At 38.9% G+C, this 16,138-nt stretch overlaps 1 protein-coding gene across 8 annotated transcripts in view; it reads right to left on the bottom strand.

Moving 5' to 3' along the window:
* The window catches only part of il1rapl2 (interleukin 1 receptor accessory protein-like 2), a 608,994-nt gene that overhangs the window by 94,772 nt on the left and 498,084 nt on the right, over positions 1-16,138 (bottom strand). For all 8 annotated transcript variants that reach the window (XM_034217408.1, XM_034217411.1, XM_034217412.1 and 5 more), the window contains one exon: positions 10,970-11,044. In XM_034217408.1, coding sequence (XP_034073299.1) covers positions 10,970-11,044 — 75 coding nt within the window. The remainder of the gene's footprint in view (positions 1-10,969; positions 11,045-16,138) is intronic.

The following is a 16,138-nucleotide window of genomic DNA, read 5'->3' as shown; positions in this document are numbered from 1 at the left end:
ATATCTACTGCATGTATTAGTGACGTGTATTTGTTTGATGTCTACCATTTGAACCCAAATTTAAGGGACATTAAAGACAGTCAAATCCAATACTTTAAATTTGACATTTGACTTAACCTTTTAGGCTGTATGAGTAACATCTTTAGTTTTAGTCAAATTCTTAAACAAAGTAATTAAACAAAGCAAGTGCCTTTTCCCAAAGTGATCAATCAACTTTTCATTTTGAACAGAAATACGGGACCCTATTATTTTAGGCTACTTTAACGACATAGCGTTACCTTTAGAAATCATATTTCTTCTCTGAAAATCAACCAAACCTAAATCTAGTATTATTCCTTCTTTTTTTAAAGTGTCCAGATTTTTCCACGTACACTTAGAATGCAACCTATTGTTAAATGTATACAGCCAACTGAAATAGTTGTGGCTGATTGTTGACCAAAAACAATCTGCTTACCAGAATGAACCAGTATCTGATTTGAAACGTTTTTAAACATCTTTACACAAATAACAGATATTAATGTTAAAACATTCAATTTTCATGCCAGATGTAAAAATACCTTATTTCAAAATCAAGCAAGTTATATTTCATCATGTTGGAAGCTGTAGCCCAGAGGCCTAAAATAATGTTCAAGTAATTAAATTACTAATCAGACAAACTAACTTGAGAGAGGACATTTGGAAGTATCTCCTCATGGATTTCTACAAATGAATGTTTTGAATAATGAATATTTACAGCCTCTAGGCATCAAACTATGCAATTATTAAAAAGCCACATCTATACCTATTTGTGCAGTAAGTATCCAGCATGCTTTTTGATCAAAGCCTATATGAAACAGTCTTTTGTTAAAGGTCAGAGGTAAGAGTCGGATTCAGAAGAGCAGCACTGGGACTGACAGCTCTCAGAGAGGTGTCTTTGAAGCCACATCCTCTTGCTTAGGGACTTTACGCAAGGCAATTTGCCATCCCAAAGCTAAAGAACTTCTCTAAAACTAACTTTAACAAGGGTCTATGTCTTCTTAGCGTTTAATACAGAATATTGAAAGTTGGCTCTGAAAAGTTTGGAGCTTTATCCTTCTCGGAAAACATATGACTTGAAAAAAAGAGAACATTTTCGAACAAATTGTGCAACATAATCCACTCATGGTTTGTTCACATTCACAACATAGCTAAATGATGTTCTTTTTTATTCCTGTATTGTATTGTGAGGATCCATTGCGTACTATATTTATTATTATTTTATTTTTTTGTGACCAACTTTTTTTTGCCCTCACAAAGGGACTTATATACACAGATACGAATTATATAGACAATACAAAAAGAAAAAGAAAAGACAAAGAAAGAAATAAAAAATATAGGGAATCCCTTTCCCATGCCACCCCGTCCCTCCCCCTTCCCACCCATCTTGCCATTTCACAGACAATCCTACCTGATGTTTGTTAGCAATCGTCTGAGTTCATCTATCTATTATATTATATATATTATTTATATTATTGCAAAACAATTTATTTATATACAAATAATATATTTATTGTTTTTATGTAATAAAACAAATAATTAGGGATACCTGCATTTTACACTTTAAATATTCCTGGTGAAGTTTACATTTTATGTTGAAGAATGGATCCATTATTAAAACACTTCTTCTGTTTAGTATGCCAACATATAGACAGTCTTTGAAGAAACTGTGTTTTAAGTTATTATCACTAGATACTTAACAGTATATATAGCGTTTTAGTTTATTTCAGCTAATTATTTAATCTTGGCGTACACAATGATGTTCCCATGCAACTAAACTGCATTCTCAATTACGGTTAAAGTAAACAATAAAAGGTTTTGAACGGATTAAAGTCGCAGCCTTAAATACCCTGTAACTGTTGTAAATAAAATAAAATAAAAAACCGATGTTTCTTGTTCTATGGGTGTTACGTAATGGAAGTAAAGGTTGTAAATGATTATAAGTCTACGTTAAAGAAGGATTTTGAGCAAAACAAGCAATGACTCACGAGGGACAAATGATTTTCAGTCCCTTTTTCTCTAACTATATTCTCTATTTGAATTAAAGAAACATGCTATTTAAACCTTGCTTTTAGGTTTACCAAAATGTAATTCTGACTATTGGAAGCAGTGGATTTAAACCATTTTCATCTTGCACCTTATCATTGTAACAGTACAGGGTTAAGAGCAGGTTGCAATTGGATGTCTTGGAGGAGTATGAAATCATTATTAAGGGCTAAAAAGCAAAAACAGACAAACTCAGATTTAACACAGTACTTGACCTGAGAACAATACGAATGGTCCAATTCCCTATTAATAATATCTTCCTGGCCTCGTACTGGGATTTCAACCATTGACCTTGCAGTATTAAACCCTATCTCCAAACTTGACTTTTTCTCGCCACTGCTACATTAGCCAAGACAAATCCATTGAAACAGATGTTAATGTGACTTTCTCGCCTTCATCAAACACCTTTCTTACCCTCTTCACCTCTTGTTACTTCACCTCCATCATCCCCTCCTTCTCCATTGAGGTTACAAACAACCTGTTTACCATATGCATGAGGCCACTGGATGACTAATGAAAACGAGGGCAAAATAAGTCTATTCTTTATTGCGTTGTTGTCGCATATCGATCATCTTTTCACCTGAAATTATTTTTCTGAATCCTTTCAATGCTATCAACTCTCACTGTCCCATCTATTCTCTAGCTCTTTATCTTTAAACAGCCTGTTTATATAATGGCACAAAGATAAATGTGTGTGTGGCCATTACTGTATGACACTGATAGAAACATCCTGTATGATATAATGTTGCCTGAGGTGTTGTGTGTTGTGAGTGAATGGAGACCTATGTGTTGGGTGATTAAGAGGCAACTCCAAAAGTGTTATTGGCTTATGTGTGTGTCCTTCCTAACCTTCTACCTCCCTTTCCTGATTCAGTGTTTTTGTCCTTCCTTCTGGTGTGTTCTCGTCTTCTACAAATCCACCTTTATTTTTTCGCCTCCTTCACTCCCTTTTACACCTTTCCTTACTAATTGCCTGTGTGCCTCCCTTCAGAACACCCTTCCTCTGTCTTCCCCCTTGTTTGTACTTTGTTGTTGTTTGTACTTTCTAATTTAAACAAAACTACTTTTTTAGGTCACAGCAACAACACTACATAGTGATGTGAAGGAAAAGATTATTGTTTGATTACAATTGGTATGTCTGTTAGGTACTGTATAAGGTTATCTGCTAAATAACTTGACTAAAATCCCTAAATCCTTTGTTTGTTGGATCCATCCAATGATCCCCCTTTTTTGCTCTCAAAACTAAGCCGGCTAACCATTTTCTTTGTTCTTATTTTGTATTTATTCTGGTGATCAACCATGTCAATAGATAATAACAGCTTCCCGACGATGAGAAGAGTTAGCAGGCCCCTTCCATACCCAATCAGGAGGCTGATAACCACAGCCATGGGATGGGCTAATACCACTTTCCACCTTGGCTTTTATTATTCTCCATTCGTCACTAATAAATGCATTTTTTTCCTTTATTTTAATATTTAGACAATTTAAGAAACTTTCATTCTGTCTTTAGTTTTCTTCTCCAATGTCTTCCTCTTACCCACGCTCCTTTCTTCCTTTAGTTTCCTCACAATTCATGTTTTATATTACATTACATTGCATTTAGCTGACGCTTTTATCCAAAGCGACTTACAATAAGTGCATTCGACCAAGAAGACACAACCTTGAAGAAAACAGAATCATATAAGTACATCAGGTTTCATAAAGCCAAACATTTCAAGTGCTACTCAACAGGTTTTAGATAAGCCAGTCCTTTATTAGTATAAAAGTGCTTTGTTAGCAATTCTTTGTTAGTAATTCTCTCGCTCGAAGTGGAGTCGAAAGAGATGAGTTTTCAGTCTGTGCCGGAAGATGTGCAAGCTATCTGCCATCCTGATGTCAATGGGGAGCTCATTCCACCATCTTGGAGCCAGGACAGCAAACCCACGTGTTTTCGCCGATGGGAATTTGGGTCCCCCTCGCAGCGAGGGCGCAACGAGTCGTTTGGCTGATGCAGAGCGTAGTGCACGCGCTGGGGTGTACGGTTTAACCATGTCCTGGATGTAGGAAGGGCCAGATCCATTCGCAGCATGGTAAGCAAGTACCAGTGTCTTGAAGTGGATTCTAGCAGTTACCGGAAGCCAGTGAAGGGAGCGGAGGAGCGGAGTGGTGTGGGAGAATTTAGGAAGGTTGAAGACCAGACGAGCCGCTGCATTCTGGATGAGCTGCAGAGGTCGGATGGCTCATGCAGGTAGACCAGCCAGGAGGGAGTTGCAGTAGTCTAGGCGTGAGATGACGAGAGCCTGGACTAGAACCTTCGTCGCTTTCTGTGTCAGCTGGGGACGTATCCTCCTGATGTTGTAAAGCGTGTATCTGCAGCAGCGGGTTGTAGCAGCGATGTTTGCAGTGAAGGACAGGTTGTTATCTAGGGTCACACCCAGATTCCTTGCAGTCTGAGTCGGGGAAACAACTGAGGTGCCGATGTTGATTGTCAGGTCAAGAGTGGGACAATCTTTTCCCGGAAGGAAGAGCAGCTCAGTCTTGTCAAGGTTGAGCTTGAGGTGGTGAGCAGACATCCACTGAGAGATGTCCGCTAGACAAGCAGAGATGCGTGCGACGACCTGGGTCTCTGAGCGGGGAAAGGACAGAATTAATTGGGTGTCGTCAGCGTAGCAGTGGTAAGAAAAACCATGCGGGCTAATGACTGATCCGAGCAAGTTTGTGTACAAGGAGAAGAGGAGGGGACCAAGAACAGAGCCCTGAAGGACCCGTGTAGTTAATTGACAAGGGTCGGACTCGGACCCTCTCCAAGTAACCCTGTAGGTGCGGTCTTTGAGGTATGAGGTGAGGAGGGAAAGTGCAGAGCCTGAAACTCCAAGTTCTTGGAGAGTGCGAAGGAGGATCTGATGATTCACCGTGTTGAATGCAGCGGACAGGTCCAAAAGGATGATGACAGAGGAGAGGGAGGCTGCTTAGCCGTGTGCAGTTCCTCAGAGACATCAAGGAGGGCAGTTTCTGTTGAGTGACCTGCCTTGAAACCAGACTGGTGCGGATCCAGAAGGTTGTTCTGATGGAGATAACAGGAGAGTTGTTTATAGACAGCACGTTCAAGTGTTTTAGACAGGAACGGGAGGAGAGAGACAGGCCTGTAGTTTATAACATTATAGTTTCCTTTTCTCCCTAATTCATCGTTGACCTTCTCACTTATTTTCATTTACTTCTAAGCACCAATGTTCAAGTCTTATAACACAGATAAGGCTTTTATTCCCCTTAAATAGGGGAATGCAACTAAATGACGTTGTATTTTTTGTATTATTTTGCAGATAATTTGACACTTTGAAGCTATTGTGTTGCATTATTCTGCTCTAAATTACACATCGAAGGATGACAACACAACCAGAGTTTTTCTCTCGAGGAAAAAAATCTGAAAATTAAAAAGCTTTGTTGCATTCATTTGATCCCGCACCTCACGTTATCTCTCTGTGACAGTTCGAAAGGGAATAATGACGTGACGCTTCTCAATTTTGAGACACATGAATGAGCTGAAAGTGAAAGACAAAGGGACTGTTGGAGATATAGAGGGTGTTGAAGGGAAGACAGGCAGATGGAAGGAAAGTGAGATAGAGGCAGACACCTCGCAGGGACAGAGGGAGACAGACGCAGAGAGATAAATGCGATGGGGAGAGAAGAAGAAGACGGAGACAGATGGAGAAAGAGAGACAAGAGGGGAGAGAGGAAGAGACAGAAAGCCTGCCTCCTTATCTCACCCTGCCTTTCCCAGCCAGCCTCACACTGGCACCTCATGCTACTCTCCATGTGTGTGTGTGTGTGTGTGTGTGTGTGTGTGTGTGTGTGTGTGTGTTTTTCTAACAGTATATTTTCATGTTGGACTTTTAGCACTCTAAATTAAATGAATCAATAATTTATTTAATAACTCATTTATTATTTAATCACGTTCATACATACTAATTGTGTACTACTTTTACTCGTTACTATTTAATTATTTTATTCCTTCAACCAACAGTCAAAACCACAACATGTTACATTTACAATAAGTAATAACAATAGCACACACTATTAAATCGAAAAACTGCAGAAAATCAACTCCTGTGTTTTGCCAAGTAAAATTCATGTTTTTGCCAATGGAGTCTGGTGGACCTGAAACAGACACAATGCTGTTCTTCTAGGGACAGGGGCCGCAGAAAGACACATTTTAGTCACAAAAAGAAAGGCCATCATATCTTGCAGGTCTCCCTTGAAAAAGAGATCTATGATCTCAAGGGACCAATCTGATTAAATAAAGGTTTGAAATGAAATAAGAAATCGTTATCATTCCAACTGTATGCTATACTCAAAACATTTTCACCACTTCACCTTCTTCATTAGATTGCGCTTTCTAATGAGGAAATTAAAGCAATGTCTAGCTCTCTTCAAAGCCACCAGACTCCATTGACAACAAACATTCTACTGAGTAGTTTATTACATTTGAGAATTCTAGAAACAGGTGTGTATGTGTGACTCATAAGGCGCATCTTTAAGCGTCTTAAAGCTGGACTTTTTGGGAACAATTCTTTGCTTTCTTTCTTAGTTATGTGATCAAATATCTTAGCATATGTCATGTTGGAACTGTGAGTAGACTTTGTCAGGATATGATGTGCATGAATATCTCACTTTACTTTTGTAGGCTTGCTGTTGGCAGATTCAGTTCAGCTTCCACTTTGCCAATAGTGTTTTTTAAACGGACATGTCAACATTTTGGACCATTAAACAATTTCTTAGAAGTTTTATACACAGTGGCTCAAGCATCAGGAGGTGCTAACTGAACGGGTATATGCTGGAGTCAAAGAACGATGAAAAGAGTGAAAATAGAGGATTAAATGGAGTCAGGATTCAATCACTGAAATACTTTTTGGGATAGATGAGAGAAACAGCTCAACTGGCTATTAATGTAACTGACATTTGGTTCTAAGTGCATTATGAGAAAAACGACTGATGGTAAATGATGAACCATGGTGATCTGTCGAACTGCTGATGAATGACAGGACCATTATACATTATCAAATAGTTCAATCAAATTGTGTTTAATTTATCAAGACATTTAACAAATGATCATGCTTCAGTGTATGTGCATTTTCATCACGCTGGATAAATATTTACATTCATTTTAGTCTACATTCATCCATCACCGTTGTCAAGTGTTTTGTTCTGGCTCATACTAAGAAAAATGGCAATTCATTGTGTAAACGTGACTAAAAACAACATTGTTGTTGGATAACAACATTGCAAACAAATTATTGAAAACATTTTTTTTAACATTACTTAAAATGAGAACCACATTAAAACGCTAGAGATTCTTTGCGATAGCCAGAGGCAGTCAGTTTCACAGTTTAGGGCTATACAAACAAAAGGCACTTTGCAGTACGTTCAAGGAACATAAAGAACATTTATAAGAAAAGCAATGGAGGACTTGAAGTGCTCTGGCTGGTAGATACAATCAAATTGCAAAGGAGCAAGTAAAATAATAAAAAAATCAAATAAAAAAAAGGTGGCCACTTTAGTGTCAGCAGTGAGGTTATAGGATCCATTGTTTTCTGGCGGCACCATTCTGAACTAGCAGTATTTTTCTTATAAACGTTAGTTAATTCAGTTAAACAGGCCCTATTATGCTAATATGTGTGGGTGTCTCTACTGTGACATGTCTCCGTGCTTTTATTTTTAGCTCTTTATTTTTGCTCATACTGCCTGTGCTGCAGCACCTCTTTTCACCCTCTGTCTGAGACCAGAATGTAGTCTGCTCTGATTGGTTAGCTGGCCGGTTCTGTTGTGATTGGTCAACAGCTTAGAGTCCTATGGAGGCATTTCAGGCAGGGAGGGAGTGTGTGGGAGATAAACTAATTCTGGAGGGAACACAGGGATTTTAGCCTTTGCAGGCCATTTACATGCACACAAACCTATAGCACACTCTACGGGAAGGGACACCCCTACATGAGAATTACGATGCTTAAATCATATCCTACCTGCACACTTATCTCAGTGAATGGTTTTAAAGGCTGAATTTGTCAGGGGGATGAATAACTCCTCAAGCACTATTACTCTGAATTCATGAACTCCACATCAAAGAAATGTTTAATATCATGCATTGATCGTAAATTATAGCTCTTTGTGTCAGTCTGTTGCCTTTAGCCCACGTCAGTATCATAACAATGAGCATAATGAATTGTGTTTATAACCCAGTAGAATAATGAGAGGGAGGATGTGTGGGTGGCAGAGAAGCAAGATCGGAATCAAATAGAGGAGAAAAGAAAACGGAACGGTAAAGAAGATGAAGGAATGAACAGTTAACCAAGAAAGGGATGAGGAAGAGATGAAATGTGGGAATGATGAGAAGAAAAGTGGAATGGAGGAACAACATAACTGTGGTTGATGGCGTAAATCTCCCTCAGGTTACAACAAGATTATAGTTACAAATATACCTCAGGGTCACTGTGACTGTGTGAGAGAGTGTGTGTCTTTCTCTGCAGCCTTTATTGCTCTAGGTTTGTGTGTATGAGGTGGCGGTGGGGGGTTCAGATTGCGGTGCCCATTAAAAGGTGTCCCTGCTGCAATCAGTGTACAGAGGCCTTAGGGCCCTATTTGTTACCACATCAATCTGGAGTTAATGGAAACACACAAACATCCAAACACATTTCTGCCTACAGTGCTAACATTGTCAGAGAGACCCCCAAACAGCGGGACACACACATTCAAGAACGCACAAATGCACTTGAAAACACACACACAGCTGGCAGAGGAAACCAGCCATCCAGGCCCACAGCAGAACACACACTGTTTGGAACAAGCCAATCCCAGGGAGGTGCCTTCAATTCTTTAATCCCTGTCTTATCAGACTTTTCTTGTTGTCAAAGCAGCTTATTGTTTTTTGTTCACATACCTAGTCCAAACCAGTATTCCTTTTTCTTAAATGATAATTTAACATGACATTCTTGAGAGTGACGTACATTGCCAATCCAAACATCTTTACTCTCTATCTGAGAATCAGCCCAGTAGAGACAAATCAAAGACTGCATTTGAAAATGTCATGTTTTGACTATCGGACAGTTCTCATCAGTAGATACAACAGCGCTGTAGCGAGTTATGTGTGGGCTATGTAAATGTTTTAGCAGAGTAAATTGGATTGAGCACATATCTGCTCATAAGTCACTGTTAATCGCCGACTAGAGGAGATGAAAGAACAAAAACGCAGCATGATGGGTAAAGTGAAAAAAGACTGAGGCCAGCAGAGCGGCACAGAGGCACCGTCTCTTAACTGTCTTACCCAAGACACACAATCCCCAAAAGCTCAAAGCCTGCTGCTCTGTGCATTAACCTCGCCTCTGACTTCCCTTTCGATGAAAGCAATGTACCAATGGGGCAGTAAAGTATCTCATAATCAAGAGATCCTAAGAAAAAACCTTGGTGGTTGGAAGTATCTGAAATAGGGGCCACTGTCAGAATTGCATTCTACTTGATGTCTACTGGCCAACTACACTTTTTCCAATTAATTAAAAAGGACAAAATTGGTTAAGAAAAAGAGCCAACACAATAAAACACTCTACTTCTGGGCTATAAGCCAGATGCCCATTACGACGATGTACACACCCTTTCTAGCATTTATTTTAATGTAAATGTGGGGGTAATCTAAAAATAGCGAGAATGTCTGCCTAGTGAGGCTAATGGGTTGATGATCTGGTCAACCAAAGGTTGTAGTCTTGTTACCGATATAGCTATTTTTACCTAAACCATAATGTCTTTCCTAAACCAAACCAAGTCTTACTAGTAAGTTGTATTGCCTTGATCCAAATTACACAAGTACTTGTGTAAGATTGCAAATGTTAAACGTGTTGAAGCCAACGGGAGTACCCTTCGCGTTGAAAAATGTGTTAGTCACATTCATATTGGACACTCCCACGCCTGATGATCGATGTCCAATGTCATTGTTTAGTTCCCAATGCATGAAGTCAGATGAATTTATGTATGCGAAAAAGATAAGAGGGTTTGTTTTGGTTGGTTTAGGTTTAGTAAATCTTACCATTAACAAGTGTCTGAGATATCCCCAACTTACTCAGTATGATCAAGTCTTTTAGACAAGTAACTCTAACCATGTACCCTATATGCTATCACATGATCTTAGGTTATAGGATTGCTAATGTGCATGTTATGAGGGCCCACAAAGTAGATGCCCAACAAATATTTGTGTTGGTGTTTGAAGGAGGTAAGCAACATTCACTGGAATGAATCCATGCTCTTTATATTATATCATTTTAGAAACAAATAAACATGTAAGTATAGTCAAATACAATGTCGTTTTTACAAGTTTTGACATTTGCTTTTATCAGGACTTGGTTTCTACCTATTGCTCCGAGCCAATAATGCATTTTGACATCAGTCAGTTGTCATAAAAAAACAACTACGTCTTTAGCATACAAAGTGCTAGCATCAGTTCTGAAGAGACAAACAAGCGCTCCATTTACAGGATCATCATGGACAGAAAATCACTATAATGCATTCTGTGCAGCATTGGCAAGCTGGAAATGAGGTACTTCTCCCTTGCACAGGGTTAAGGTGGGATTATATTTGTGTGTAAAAGGGTTTTGGTGTTGTTTTGTAGGCTATGCACATATGCATCTCTATGACAGGAGTCCCATTAACCCAAATAAAAATTCCACTTATGCCTGAAGGTCGCACTACAGTGGCACTCCAGCTGTCCACCTTTGATGTGACAGGGCAACAATTGAAGCGTCCATGGTAGTGTCACAGATTGGTGCCATGAAGAAACACCAGAGAAATGAGCACTTTGCACCACAGATGGCAACAGCATTTTAAAAACGAGTACCTTGAAGATTACCTCTTGAGCCAAATAATAAAGAGATGGAGAAGAGCTGTTGGTCCTTACCAGGCGTGATTTCTATCGATGTGTCTTGTCTCTCCGGGGGGAAAAGGACCTTGGGAGGCTTAGAGGTCTGAAGAGCTGTGAAAGCAAGAGGAAGAGATACAGAGGGAAGGATGATTATCAGGAGTGTGTGAGAGTTTTTAACTAATGAGCTTTGGTCTGGTGGACACATCATTTTATGGGCTCATCATTCTTTCTTAACAAATCATCAAACACAAAGGTAAAGGGGAAAATTCATTTTGTTTTTCAGTTCACACCATATCCATTCTAAACATACTATGTACAACTGGCTTGGTAAGGACAGAGCAAAGGTTGTCTTAATTCATCCAAAGTAAAGTTAAGAGTGTTATTATTTCGAGAAGGTATTTCTTCAATTAAAAACATAGCAACTAGAAGCCATGTTTTGATTTGGATTCCCTCCACATTTTGGTGGGTTCTTTCTTTCTCTATGCTACACCCTTCCACTAAGTTTCATGAAAAATCAAGTAGATACTTCCCGTAATCCTTCGGTCAAACTGAACAACGAACTACCAAATCTGAAACATCTGTACCTTATTGTACCAGCACTTCTGTGAACTATACAAAAATCACCTGAAGAGTCAGTAGACGGAAAGCGCAAGACGATAAAATATAAGGGTCAGAAAGTTGGACAGTGACATATTATAGGATTCTAAGGTCTAAGTTCAGTTTTTTTATTTTCTCCTGTGGCTGAAAGCGTTTGCTCTGTGGCTTGTGTAAGGAAACACCCAGAGAGAGTGTTGGCCTTTGCACCACCAATTGATCAGTGCCCCACAGCATCACAAAGCCAGATCTAAAGAGTCTGGCGCGTATTGACTCGCACACCTTATACGAGATTCCGCCTGAGCCACGGAGGCCGCTCGGTGCACAGCTGGTCTCACCTCATGATTTATTTTTGTCTCTTTGCAGACAAACAGCTTGACAGACTCGCTGCCCTTCAACTGTGATGACCAGCAGACACTCTCTGCTGCCACCTGAAGCACCTTTCAATTTCACCTCACTTGATTCTGAACACCAAAGCTCTCTGTTGTGCAACACCTTATCCCCTTCACCACCTCCATGTTTCTAACAATCCTCTGATTTGTTTTAGTATCCCCATTATTATCTGTGTTAAAGCACAAGCAATTTGCTTGCTTTGTCTAAAATTGAGATGGTAATATTTACTGTCAACCAATTCCTACTGATCATCTGATCATATTGATATGCTAAGGTTTTAACAAGGAACATGACATTGAAGGAAAAGGGGAGATGACTAGTATTCTGAGAATATATAGTTCAGTCGGTACATCCCCTTAACCCAGTGGTTCTCAAACTTTTTCTGTCAGGCCCCCCCTTTGGAGAAAAAAAAGTCGGGCCCCCCCCAACACAAATAGTCACATAATGGGCCAAGTTAACATGTATTCAAATACATCAATATGAACGTGAGCATTCCTTTAAAAAAAAATAAAAAATCACTTTGCTAGAACAGTGATAATAAAACAATGCTCCATAATTCTGTGTGGTCAAACAAATGAATACATAATACAATTGTGCAATCCCTTTGCTAGAACAATAAGTTATAATACTTTGCCACTTTGCAATCTGTGCAAAAAAATGAAAATAAAGAAAATGCTGATATTTGGCAAGCTGCAATGAGCCTGTTTTGCACTGCACATTTCTTCAAAATGGGGCTGCAGGCTCAGTGGCGGCGCCAGAGATTTCTTTTGGGAGTGCTGTGGGGTAGCTTGACGTTTCATAGAGGGTGCTCAAACATTTAGGGTTTCCCATTAATGTACCGGTTGCTACAGTGACATTGTTTACTGCAACACTCCCCACACGCTCATACACAGTGTGACTGTTACAATGAAGGCTCGATAATGAGCTCACGGCATATAGGTGTAAGCAGGGGTAAAGTGCTATTTTTATAGGTGGTGTGTGGACCTCACATAGGGGGGGTCCGGGGGCAAGCTCCCCCGGTAAGATTTGTTTTTAAATATTTAAGTTAAAAGCATCAATCTGGTGCACTTTGAGAGCAAAATGAAGAGATCTATGGATACATCTCTCAACAACCATATGAAACAGAACTGTAAACAGATTTACTTTGAGAAACACTGCCTTAACCGATGATTTGACATTGTCAAAAAGCTAATTTAATGGGATGAATAAAACATTGGCTTGGACTTAAAACAGGACAGAAATTAACTATCTCCATTTTATCCATGCAATCATTGGGCTCTGGGAACAATATATGTTTGTCAATTGCTTGGTTCAGGTTCAGATATTTTAACATCTATATGAGGGATGGCCAAGACATTTTCAACAAACATACATGTTGTATTGATTCTCTGACTTTTCCTTAAGCTGTAACAGGAGGTTGAGGATGATGGTTCTCAGTGTTTGACAACTATTGGATGATTTAACATTAAATTATTACTTTTTCATCTCACTGATAGGGTCAACTTTTTCAATGATCAGATACTTAGAGGTTGGACCAAATACCTTCAAAACTAATAGCACTTCTTGTGTGCTTTGTATTAAGTGCTAATCAGCAAATATTAGTATGCTAGCACCCAAAACTAAGATTATGAACATACATTTTATACCTTCTCAATAAAGGCATGTCTTCTTGTAATTGTTGCATATTAGCAGACTGATGTAAACATACAGACATTGAACACAAAGTACTGCTGTGTACGCAGCTGCAATATGTCTGTCAGTGGGAAAGTTATGCCACTTAAGAGTTATCAACTATTTCGGTCTTGTCTTGAGATTCATTTAAAAGTTATTTTTCGAGGGTAGTCAAGTGCCTTAGCAACAAGATAGCATAAAGTGGGCAACCCTTAATATGAAGGTGGAGGATTCCATTTTGGGATTTAATAGAGGACATAAGGCCTCTAAAATAAGTAAAAATGAAATACATACAATTAAAATATAAATTACATTTTTGGGCGATTTTCTTTAATTTCAATACTGATATTGGTGAGTCAGTTTTTGCCCTACTGTTCTCTGTTTAAGTATTTCTCCTTTGTACAAGCCCTTTATTTGCCGGATACTGTCATATATGCTGTCTATATCAGAGGCTAGTAAGTAGAGTGTTTGGCAGTGATTCTGAACCTAAAACTGCTTAATAGCTCTGACTTTCAGTGGAACTTAATTGTCCCATTCTTCTCTTTTCCCTGCCCTGTACTTTAGATTTTTTCCCAAATAACCCTGTCAATACCTCTGCCATTCCAGGCCTCTCTCTGTATCTCCGATAAGACTGATGGTTTCATTTGCATTCTGAAGGGATCACTGCACCCTTTTTAGATTAATGAGACAACCCTTCACCTAGACCTACTCCTCTCCTGTTCTGTCCTCTATTCACACCCTCTAACTTTTCTTTCCTCTTTGACTTGTCAGTTTCCCTGTAGTGATATGTAAACCAACTTTCTTCACAGTATCGGCTCAATTGGGATGATACACGTTAATCGATTACAGCTTTTGAACCTTCCGAGGTTTGATTACTCTTTTGCATAATATGGCATCAGTTTCTACGTGAAACTCAGTAATGCCTGTTTGGGACTCATTGTGAACTTGGTTGTGTCAAAGTGGGAGGTAGCCACAGTAGGCAACCCTGTCTCCTAAAAATTACGTTCCCACAGAACTAAACTGCATTCTGAATTACGTTTAGCTTGAAACGTATTTACTCCCACGTTACGTTCGTTATGAACGTATCTAAAATACGTTTATTTTCTACATATCTTCTAGAAACATATTTTCTCCCACGTTACGTTCCTTATGAACGTATCTTAAATACGTTTATTTTCTACATATCTTTGTCATTTATTGTCTTGCTTATAATAATGATAATAGTCATTTATAAATATCATTTTAGAGCACACCTTTGAAATCGAGAATCGGGCTCGATATATGGTTAAATTAAAATCAGTAGGCGAGGCTGTAATTTCGCCAGCTGTTACTCTCATGAGCGAGGCAGAACATAATAGTTTTAACATGACAAAAAGCTGCTGTGTCGTTTACCTCAAACATTAAAACAAATCCAGAGTTACTTGTTTCTGTACTTCCTCTAAGAAGAAAAGACAGTAAAATAAGAGCTCTGTGGCTTCAGGCTTGATCGCCGTTCAAATGACAGCGTTGGTTTCCCCAAAAGTGGGCGGGGCTGTAAAGTGACGTTTTACTATCATCTATTATTCAAAACCATTCTATTTATTCTAACGTAAATTACATGCCAGTGTTTTATCTTTTTATTTATTTGTTTTTATTTTAAATCGTATAAACGTCTGTGAGGAAAATAAATGGGGTTTAGAGCCTCAAAATACTGAAATCTGTATTTTTTAAAATCTTTTCCTTCTAATTTGTTATTCTTTTCTAAATAACACACTGTTATTTACTCAACAATAACACACAATTATCCTTGTTTTTATTTATTTGTTTAATTCTATAATCTTGGGCTTTTTAGCCGTAAATAAAGTCACCAGAAACAGACGGGACATTTCGAGATTTAGGATGGCCGAAGACACTACACTACCCATAATCCCCAGCTATCGTTTGGGACTACAGTCCCGTTGACAAACCCCGTGATGTTGGAGTGGCAGTGCGCCAAGGTTACGCCGAGCGTCAAGCTCTTTGAAATGGAACGAAACCGCGGCAGACTATTCAAAACTGGACTCGAACGCCCCCCGAGAAATACACATGCTGGCTATTGTGTTTCGCAACATGTTCTCTATGGCACGTATCTACTGGGAATTGTAGTTTTAAAAGACGTTTTTCCCAAAATTAGAAGTTGCCAGTATTAAACTGTGTACAGCCCTGGAGGTTTAGGCGATAGGAAACACATTGGTGTGTACACATTTAAAACATGTAATTACTAAATGGGTAAAAATCGCTTATATCCATAATGGGCAGCATTAATATATACCCACACGACAGCTTACTTTGTAATTCTACTCCACTACAATTCAGAGGTTAACCTGGTATTTTTACTCCACTACATTTAGTTTAGTTACTTTGCAGATTCTGATTAATGATGTGAAATATAAACAACCCTTAAAGCAGACTTTAGTTACACCTGAGTAAAATTCAGGGAAGGTGATTGTCAAGTGCCAACAATCAGGAGAGATATTTGATAGGTGGTGCTTGAGAAGACGAAACATTTATCTGCAGATCTCTATAAAG

The sequence above is a fragment of the Gymnodraco acuticeps genome, unplaced genomic scaffold, assembly GCF_902827175.1.
Source record: "Gymnodraco acuticeps unplaced genomic scaffold, fGymAcu1.1, whole genome shotgun sequence".
Taxonomy (NCBI): domain Eukaryota; kingdom Metazoa; phylum Chordata; class Actinopteri; order Perciformes; family Bathydraconidae; genus Gymnodraco; species Gymnodraco acuticeps.
This window is presented reverse-complemented; position numbering and strand designations above follow the sequence as displayed.